Source organism: Cryptomeria japonica, chromosome 9 (genome assembly GCF_030272615.1).
Source record: "Cryptomeria japonica chromosome 9, Sugi_1.0, whole genome shotgun sequence".
Lineage (NCBI taxonomy): Eukaryota > Viridiplantae > Streptophyta > Pinopsida > Cupressales > Cupressaceae > Cryptomeria > Cryptomeria japonica.
In genome coordinates, this window is record NC_081413.1 from 610,639,276 (window position 1) to 610,650,407 (window position 11,132).

General features: G+C 35.2%; 1 protein-coding gene across 1 annotated transcript; it reads left to right on the plus strand.

Moving 5' to 3' along the window:
- The first annotated feature begins 9,120 nt into the window (after positions 1-9,120).
- Positions 9,121-10,452, plus strand: LOC131042819 (uncharacterized). Its single transcript, XM_057976134.2, has 2 exons — positions 9,121-9,503; positions 9,678-10,452. The coding sequence occupies exons 1-2, from the start codon at positions 9,362-9,364 to the stop codon at positions 10,301-10,303; spliced, it is 768 nt and encodes a 255-aa protein (XP_057832117.2). The 5' UTR covers positions 9,121-9,361; the 3' UTR covers positions 10,304-10,452.
- The last annotated feature ends 680 nt before the right edge of the window (positions 10,453-11,132 follow it).

The window sequence follows — 11,132 nt, forward strand, 5'->3', positions numbered from 1 at the left end:
TCACATCTCCTCACCTCAGGCATCTTCTCCTTCCACAGGGAAAGGTCATGCTCTCACTACTCAAGCTTCGACCTATGGGTCCACATGGATACTAGATTCTGATGCTTCTCACCATATGACTCACACTCAGCAATTGGTTACTTCTCTTGCCTCTTGTGGTATTTCACAGATTGAAGTGGGTGACTCAGTTCAGCTTTCAGTCTTGGGTTCAGGTTCTGTCTCTTTGGATGGGGGTACTCTGCAGGATGTTCTAGTTGTCCCTGACATCTCGACAAACCTCCTGTCCATTTATCAGATTTGCCACTCTAGCTCTGGTAAGACAGTTGATTTCTCACCACATAATGTGGTTATTCAGGATCTCCATGACTCTGATTTGGTTGTGGCTACTGGGAGTGTCGATACTGCATCTCGTCTCTATAGATTTGATGACTTTGAGGCCCCTTTGGGTACAGGTTCATCTCTTATAGCACATGCAGATTCAGTGAGTCAGCTTTGGCATGAGTGCTTGGGCCATGTCAATTACAGATATCTTCAACAGATGAGTACACAGGCACTTGTTCTTGAGCTCCCACATATTTCCTGCACTAATGGTGTTTGTCATGGTTGTGTTCTTAGCAAACATCACTGAGATCCCTTTCTAAAGGGAAGAGCCTCTCATGCTTTGGCACCCTTGGAGTTGATTCACAGTGATCTTATGTCATTTCCCACTCCTTTTTTTGGGGCCAAGTATGTACTGACTTTATTGATGACTTCTCCAGATGCACATGGGTGTACTTTCTTAAGTACAAGTCTAATGTCTTTGATTCCTTTCGATTCTTCAAGACATTTGTAGAGAAGCAGTCTAGCTATTCTATTCGGTGGATACGTATAGATAATGGGAGGGAGTATGTGAATCAGGCTTTCAGAGATTTTTGCACTGATCATGGTTTGCAGCATTAGTTTACTGTTCCCTACACCCCTCATTAGAATGGTGTTGTTGAGCACAAGAACAGAACTTTACAGGAGATGGCGAATTGTATGATTCAGTCTAGGTCCATGGATTCATCTTTTTGGGCTGAGGCAGTCAATTGTGCCAACTATATCCAGAATCGGATGCCTCACAAGGTGATTCAACATATGATTCCTGAGGAGGCTTGGTCTCATGACAAGCCTGATGTTTCTTTTTTCTGAGTGTTTGGCAGTGAGGCATGGGCTTTTATTCCTGATGCTCAGAGGAAAGCCATGGAGCGGAAGAGTTGACCCCTCATTTTTGTTGGCTATTGTGAGGATGTTAAGGCATACAGGTTGTTTGATCCTAATTCTAGAGAGGTCTTTTTTCGATGGGATGTTCAGTTTGATGAGCACCTTCCCACAGTGGATTCCCCAACTCTAGTGTCTACTCCTCTGCCTACTCCGACCACTGCACCCCTTCAAGATTTTTTTGAGGATGATTTTGATGATGGTGTTGATGATCCACCATGCCCACCTCCACCTGCTCCACCTCAGATGCCCAAGTGGGCTCTCCTTACTGTTGAGGCGGCAGGTCCTATGGTCGGTGATCCTTCAGATACTCATCGCACCCATTCTCATATTGTGGGTTCTAGTCTTTTAAGTCATACTATTTTAGATGATCCTCAGAAGTTTTTAGAGGCTACTGAACACCCTGAGTGGGATTATGCTATGGAAGAGGAGTATTCTTCTTTGATGAGGAATCATACTTGGGATCTTTGTCCTCTTCCTAAGGGCAAAAAGATGGTTAGGTGCCACTGGTTGTATCACACCAAGTATGTTGCTGATGGCTCCATTGATAAGTACAAAGTCTATCTTGTTGCGAAGGGGTTTTCACCGGTTGAGGGTATTGATTACTCTGAGACATTTGCCCTTGTCGCCAAGATAAACTCCATTCGCTTTGTCCTATCTCTTGCAGCTTCTCGGGGATGGCCTGTTTTTTAGATGGATGTGAAGAGTGCCTTCTTGCATGGGGATCTACAGGAGGAAATCTACATGGAGCAGCCTCAGGGATTTGTGCAGGATAGTTCTTTGGTTTGCAGACTTCAACGTTCCTTGTATGGTCTCAAACAGGCCCCTCGAGCTTGGTATGAGAAGATGGATTCTTTCTTGCTCTCCACGGGGTTCACCTACAGTCATTCTGATCACCTAGTGTATATTCAGCTTCTTGAGGGTGCGATCTTGATTCTTGTGCTATATGTTGATGATATCCTCCTCACGGGTAGCTCCTCCTCTATGATTCAGCATATTCAGCATGCCTTGATGGATCAGTTTGAGATGATAAATCTTGGTTTTCTACACTATTTCCTTGGTCTTCAGGTGATTCAATCTTCTGATGGGATGTACATTTACTAGCAGAACTATGCTCTTGACATGCTTCGACACTTTGGCATGCTTTATTACAAGCCTTCTCCCACTCCTTTTCAGTCAGGGGTTGTTTTGGTTACTGCTTGTCCCACACCTTCAGTAGATTCTACACTTTACAGGCAATTGGTTGGCAGTTTGTTGTACCTAACTCACACCCGTCCTGATATTTCCTTTGTGGTTGGCCTTGTCTCTCGATTCTCCCATGATCCTCATGAGAGTCATTAGCAAATAGCCAAATGTATTTTGAGGTACATTCAGGGCACTGGTACTCATGGCATTCACTACACATCAGGGGAACCTCACATTGCTGGCTACATTGACTCAGATTGGGCTTATGATGTCACTGATCAGAGGTCTACTTCTGGCTTTGTTTTCTATCTTGGCTCTGGTCCTATCACATGGTCTTGCAAGAAGCAGACTGCTCATGCATTATCATCTACAGAGATTGAGTATCGAGCTATTGTGCTCGCCAGTCAGGAGATCTTATGGCTATGCTAGTTGATGACTGAGTTTGGTTTTCCTCCTGATAGTCCCACTATTCTTTGGTGTGACAATCAGAGTGCTATTCTATTTCCCGCAATCCTATAGAGCATTAGCGGACAAAGCACATTGAGCTTCACATGCATTTCATCCACCAGTTGATCTAGGATGGTGTTCTCATTCTGGAGTACATTCCCACTGTTGAGCAGGTTGCAGACATCTTCATGAAACCTTTTGTTACTACTTACTAAGTTGCCATTAGTTTTATGTCCAAAGTCATTCTCTATATACTCTAGTCGGTTACTACTACCGAAATATTCAGTCGGTAAGCACAGAGCAGTCAGTTATAGAAGAAAGTAGTCACAGAGCCTAGTATACACCGAACTGTCTACCGAGTAACACTCTATGTCTATCGAGCAGCAATAAAGATATACCAAGTGAACACACACCGAGTGAAATGTGTTACCAGATTCATTCAACCTGGACACACATGGGAAACGTGTTACAAGATCGTGGAACAAAGAACCATTATCACATTGGAAATTGCACTTCTAGATTGTGTATGATTTTGAGGTCATCTATCCAGTGAAATATTTTGTATGGTTATTCATTTGATAAATCATGTTTGTAAGATCGAAGCAATGAACCAGATCACCGACATAAGAGATCTATTTATATAGCATGAATTGGGATCAAATATGTATGTGTGTATGAGTGTGAAGATAGACATATGTGAAAAGCAAAATCATGGGAAAGCACTGAGTATTGTGACTGTCAGAGACACAGAGGTCACCGAGAAGGATTTCAGAGAACAGTCAAGGAACAAAGTAAACAGAAAGGTTTACCAAGCTACTTTATCGATTACCGAGGTATGCTATAAGCAAGGTAATCTCATTTTGAGCACATAGAATCTGTTATAACATTTCAAAAGTAAAGTTGCAGATATTTGTAATATTGTATTGTAATATTTTGAGTTGTAAGAGAAACCTTTAACAGGGTAAAAGACTCTAACAAAGTCTATAAATTGTAAAACTTTTAACCAGGTGCAGCATTTAGTTTAAGTGTTGTAAAATCCTTTAGCAAGGTAGATCTAACGATTTTAATACTCCTAACAGGGTAAGCTATCAAAAATAGCTAAACATGTAGCTCTAACTGAGCACCCTTTATTATTGCAGTAGTGAAGTTGTGGGTGCCATCCCCACCGTAGTTTTTCTCTCTAACCAAGAGTTTTTGCGTAACCAAAATATATGTGTTATGGAGTGAATCATGTATGATTGTTATTTATTTATTTTAGCTTTATGCTATGTTACAACAGTTTTTAGTTTATGCTTAACAGTAAAGTTATTGTTGAAGAAAGGATTTGAAGTACTGATTCACCCCTCCCCTCTCAGTACATTAGCTTTCCATATTGGGCCTAACACCTTTTGCATCATCGTGCTATCTTCAGTTGCGCTCTATGCTTGGGGTGAAGGAAGTTGTCCTTTGGGGGACTTTATGATGCCTTCCTTCTTTTTCTTTTAGCATGTTCTTTTATCTCTTTTTGGAGAGGAGTTTTTTCCCACTGGGTTTTCTCCTTTTCTATGTTTCATAGAGATTTCATTGTATTTGGATACCTGATCAGACCTTGTTGCTGGGACCCATCTTTCTTGCTTTCAGTAATTGTTCTAGGTTTTAGCTTCTCCCTAAGTATAGCTTAAGGGGGGGTGTAAGAGTAATTGGGTCTTTACTTGATTAATTAAATAATATTTGTTTAATTCTTTAAGTTCCCTACTATCTTTTACACTTAAGCTAACATTAGGTGCATAATAATTAATTCTTTTATTAATTATTATGTGCAAGCCTAGGGTTTTCCCTTTTAGGGTTTCTTGACCTATTAAAGGTCAATTTTCTTTTCTATGTATCATTATGTCATTACACATTTTGGTGAATATTGATCTCTCCTGTTTTGAGCATATTTTCCTGTGTTTTGTTCTGCAAATTGTTCTTGCTTCATTGCTTCTCCTTGTGATAGATTGTTTTAGCATGCAGAAGATCTTTAGGCTCCTGTGGTGTTGTGTTTCTCAACTCCAACAATTTTATGTTAATTTCTCATTGTTTGTCCTAGGTCTTGCGTTGAAATTAACACTAATTCAAATTCACTTTCAACTCAAACGAGGATTAATTTGATCTATATTTAGTTCTTTTAGGATTGGATCAATCAAATTCAATTACCTCCTTAATGTAAGGTTGGTCCCAAGTGAAGTTAGTAGCCTTACCAATCCAAGTGATCAAGTCCTAATTTCACCACCTTACAACACCATTTATCAATATATAATTGTGTTAAGTCATTGTCTTAAAATGAAGAAAAAACTAATTAGAAATTGAATGCATATGAAAATCTTACCATTATAATACTTTATAAATTTTATATCAAATTATTTATTTTGTAACAAGATTAATTTGATAAATATTATGTATATTTATTCACTTAATTTTTTATTTATTTTTCACTTTTAACAAGATTGTAGGTTTCATTCTATAAAAATTTATTTAATAATTAATTTTCCTTGATCTTGAGAGATAAATTCTTCACACTAATAACAACCAATCAATATTCAATAATGCATTTTAAGGCCAACCTATTTAAATTATTCTCTTAAGACCATGAACTTAATTAAGTATATGATGATACAATTATAAAGTCAATCTATATTCTTCACCTTCTAATTCTAACTTTTATGAGTACCCAATATTCTTAAGATGCAATAATTCTTTTAAATGGCTTTAATTTAGTAAATTTTCTCATTCCACTAGTCTCTTACTTGCTCATTGCCTTTCTAACACTTTTTTTGATGGTATTTTATAATCTCTTAATGATCTTACAATTTACATTATAAGCATTCATCATGCCTATTAAATTTTTCTTCGTTATTTTTTAAAATAATAGAAACTATGTTTGAATTTATACAATAGGGGACACACATTATTTTCACATTCAATGCTAAATATTTTTGAAAAATCTTTCATCCAAGAAAATCCTCGTGTTATTTTTGTCAACATAATTGGTTCAATTATACATATTCCTTTTACAAAACTTTAAGCCAAAATTTAATTTCAATGATCAAAAGGTTGTAGAGTAAGTGTTTCTTGGTAGAATGTATGATACCACAATTTATCTTCAAAATCTACACAAGTAAAATAGTTGATATAGAGAACCCTACAACACTTTTTTAATCATAATCCAACTCTCTTAGAACACATATTGTTGTTCTTTAACAAGGTTGCTTTTCATATGAAAACCAAGAAGAGATGAATAGCTATATAAAACTATCATCATAGTCTTTAACAAGGTTCCTTCTCATAGAAAAACGAACAAGAGACAAACAGTTATATAAAGCTATCATCATAGTCTTTAACAAGGTTGCTTCCCATACAAAAACCAACAAGAGACAAATGGTTATATAAAACTATCATCATGGTCATGAGCATCTTGAATAAGCTATTTGCTTTAGTGTTTGATGATTTGGTTTCCATATTGACAAATGTAAAGAAAACCTAAGAAGAAAGAAAAGTATGGTTTAGAAAGAATCATCAAACAATAGATCACATATTGATGCTTACAGAGTTGTAATTGAAAAAAAATAAAAATCACATATGTAATGTTTACTATTATTTTGTTGATTTATCTATTGCATTTGACATTGTTCATACATATATTTTTATCTTATAGCTTTGAGGCTTATAGATTTCACAAAAAATAGTTTATTTGTATCATGTGACACTTTAGGAGAGGTTGGTTTGCCAAATTTGAACTCTTAGTGGGCTTATATATGATATTAATACCATTGTTGGTGTTAAACATGGATTTTCACTTTTACCTTTTTGTTTGATCTCTACATAGATGAGTTAGAAATCATTAAAAATTCAAGGAAAAATGGTAAAGTTGTATTTTTATGATACAATCATCACTATTTAATTATTTGTATTTAACATTATTCTCATGTCATATAATATTGTGAGAATACATAGATCTTCATATTGAGTTTATTTTATGATACTCACAGTATAAAAATAAACATGAGACTAAAACAAAATCATGATTTTCAACACAACTGAGAAAGAAGCACATGAAAATATTCTTATTTATAAAGGAAATCTAGTTGAATTAGTCTCTTTTATACCTACATTGGTATGCCTTGTTGGGACCTCCCTTCAATGTGCTTCCTATTACAAAAGTGAGATTATGCAAGACTTGATAATACACTTATAGACAGTGTTTCCAACTCTAGTTTCAAGATGCAAAATATTTTTTGTGTACCTTCCAAACTTTAGCATCACCATCATCTTATATGGTTGTGAGGTTTTGGGACCTAGACTTTGTAGTACCAGCTAGGCTTGGGTTGGCAATGTTCTTATTTCATGCTATACCATAGTTTGTGGGAAAATTAATTAGTTCCATGTGTAATTATTTTTGCTAAATTTGGCATTCATCTTCTTCATATTTTAGTTATTTTTCATGTAGTGATGTAGCTTCATAGATAAGATGTATAGTAAATACGCATTCAAAGATCTTCAATCATCTATGAAGCTATATAAATAAGGGATTAAGAAAACATGGTATACCAAATGTATTGATTTCCTACAAGGAATAGATATTGATATCAATCATCTTCCTCATATACATTTTACATCAATACCCCCAATATTAAAAAGGATGTCATCTATGGGGCTGACAAAATGCAATGGCCCCATAGTGTATTTATAAGTCAACACTTATAAATGCACTATGGAGCTAGTGCATTCTATCAGCCCCACAACTAGTACCGTGAAAAAGAGACATTTATAGAGACATTAAAAATGACATCTGCAAAGTCTAAATTAAACTATTTAGAGCAAAACCATTGTTGACAAAAAAATGATATTACTTGAAGAAGTATATTTGTATCAAAGATGGAGGCATTATTCCACCAAGTACAGTAGGTTCGCTTTTAGTTTGAGGCTTCTTTAGAATATATTGTGGGTATGCTCTCATCAATTTCACATGGGGTCTCACACATGCATACATTGCAATAATGAACTAAAATCTGAAAGACATTTTGTATTTATGTTGACTATATATGAGATTTGTGACAGGAACTGAGATATATACGCATTTGCAGATTTCATTAATGAACTAAAATTAGAAAACATTTTGTATTTATGTCCGGTATATGTGAGATTTGTGGCAAGTTGTACTCTGATATTTAGAGGTTTGTAGATTGCAATAATGAACTAAAATTAAAAGGGCATTTTGTATTTATGTCCGGTACATTATGAGTTTTGTGACAGGCTTTACTGCCTCTTTAGATAAAATTACGACTCTACATAATTAATTCATTATTAGGATCAAAGATGTATAGCTCCATTCATTAGAAAGATGAGCTAACATGAAATCTATATTGTTAAAAGTCATTAACACAATTCTTTATATTATTATTCACTTCTAATTTTTTCTCGACTTTTTTTTTATTGGATTAAAAATCAGATTCTAATTATTTCTCGTGACTTTTTTTATTGGATTAAGAATCAGATTACAGAGGTAAAACTGCAACTTCAACAAATCAGCTGTAACAAAAAGGTTACAACAACACTATCAAAAATAACATCAACAACCAAAGAAAAACTGTAACAACAGAGTTACAACAGTAGTACAAAGGAGGACAGCACTCTAAATTTTGATGTACAAGACATCATTACCACAAATCAACTGAAATTAGATATAATTTCATCTCTGTTTACCAGCAAAATAGAACTTTCCATGAGGCAGTGGTAGAGAAACAACTTCTGGTAGAAGACTTGAGCTGAAAAGAGGATAAGGGCAAAACAGAACATGAAAGGAGTGCATTAAGCACTTTCCAAATCGCCAAATGTAAAAAAAAAATATGTCAGTCAACTGAAAACCCCATTTTGCTGTGTCTTTTCATCACTTGTTGAAGAGGCAAAAAGAGAAGAACCTGCCTAACTCTATTTTGTAACTATGCCTTGAGATGAACTTATTAATTATAATTTTATCTTTACAAACTGTTAAAAAAATTATGTCTTTGGATCCCATTATTATAAATTTCAGGTACATTCAATAATAGATGATTATTTAAGGATGTAGGGAAGAGATGGGTAATCTGCCACGTTCTACTGTTCAGAACCCTGATTTTCAGTCTTTTTTGTCTAGGCATGACTCACATGCCTGTTGTCCCATATCATCTTCTCTTTATATTCCTTGTAGGCACCAACATTACTCTCTCTGCAAATGGTCCTTTCACAACAAATGCCTGAATACAAAAGGGCAAAGTTTCTTGGCCTTATTTGTGCAAGGAGCATAAAAAACAAATGACTAAATACAAAATGGGAAAACTTCTTGGCATTATTTGGTGTAGACAGGGGAATAAATTTCCAAGTCTCTGCCTTTCTAGAAGGGAGCGGATCTGATTGCAAGAACAGGCTTTGTCAGTCCATAAAGTGTTGGTTAACTGTGGAGGGGATTGCAATCTTTGTGGTTAAAATTGTAGAAATGCAGAAGACTGTCTGTGATTTTCTTGGCAGATTATCATGGAAGCAGTGCAGGTCAAAGCATAAGGATCCCTCTGAAGAAAAAGTTTGCCATAATATTTGCAACAACACCAGTCTGGAGGCCCTCAAAGCTTATCATGCCGGTAAGATTTTGAATCTTTTGCAGTTTGTATTAAAATTAGATTTCAATTGAAACTTTAACCAATATGCTTTCTTCTGGATTAGATCATATTAATCCATCATCAGAACAGATAGTTAGACCATATATCTTTAGTACTATTCAGTTTAATAAAACTCAGGGGATCCTTCCTTTGCAGTGACAGTTAAAGAGCTCACTCAAGGCAATTCAACTCGCAAGATAGTAGAGATGATATTCAAGTCAAGCTGGGTGACTCCTGTAATGAAAGATGTCAATTTTGAAAGAGTTCTCAAGATAAATCACAGAGAAGACATTCTCTGGAAATTTGAAGAGTACAGAGAAACAGTGAAAAGAAGAGCTTGTAAAACATGCAGCCGTTGTATGGCTGATGGGAATGAAGTGTTGAGATTCCATGGCACCACCAGCATGTGTTCTCTGAATGTGTTGAATGGAGTAATCAAGGTATGTTCAGTAGAGGGTTGCCATGTCTGTGAAATTCTCAGAACTGTGTTTTACTACAAAAGTAGAGGCAGTTTAAGAGGGATATACACCACATCCACTAGTGGGCTGGCTCATGATTCTACCCACCTCCATGGTCATAACAAATCAGATTCCACCATTTCTGTAAAGAGGGTTATGTTGCTTTGTAGAGTGATAGCAGGGCATGTTCACAAACCTTTGAATAGCCATGAGTCTTTTTGGAAAGTCTCTTCAGAGAGTGGGAACGATTATAAGATAAGAGAAGTATTTCTGTCTGACCATAGAGCATTTCTGCCATGCTTTCTTATTGTCTATTCTCTGTAAACCTCTGAGAAATCCTAAGAAACACTAAACCCTTATTAGGAAACTACTTGTTTTTAATGTAGCCTCTTGATTCCTTTGAATGAAAGTTGAGACAGTGTAAAACAGATTAATTTGAAAAATTTATCTACTTATTGTACTTAGTGTACATATATTATTCTTCTTAGTTTTCTTTCTTAAAATTTTCAAATTTAAGGAACCCATGCTGGCTCTGTTGTTGGTGGTGCTTAGTCAATTGCTGTGGCTTAGCTTTGTGTCTTGTTTTCAAATAATATTATTTTAAAGATTTTTCTAAAATAGTTCTATAAATTACTTTGTAAAAGAGAAATATTCTTTATATATTAATTTTCATACAAAAATCTAATATGCTTCAGTAAGGTTGTGTTTAACCGATATTCTTCTTCCATTTTTCTTTATGGAGGGTTTTATACAAACTCAGATTCGTTTAGCTACTCAATATAGGAGCATGAGGTATAGGCCGAATCTCTTCTTCCATTTCTAAGAAGTAAAATAAAATGATTATTTATCATTTTTCTAATAATAAAAAATAAATTTAATAGGTTATCCTTCTTAAAAATAGGAAATTCAAGGATGTTTGAGCAAATTTATTTAGTAAGAATTAAATTGTAAATTATTATAAATTAAGTTGATTAGAGTCATGAATTAGTTACAACACTTGAAGATGTTATCAAATGACCAGTAAGTATAGATATTTATAGTTCTATTAATCAAGCACTAAACATTTTTTTTAAGAGTTATCTTATAGAAGAAATATTCATATGTAGTCATTGTAAACAATCCTTGTCCATTACCTTTAGTAAGCACATAGTAC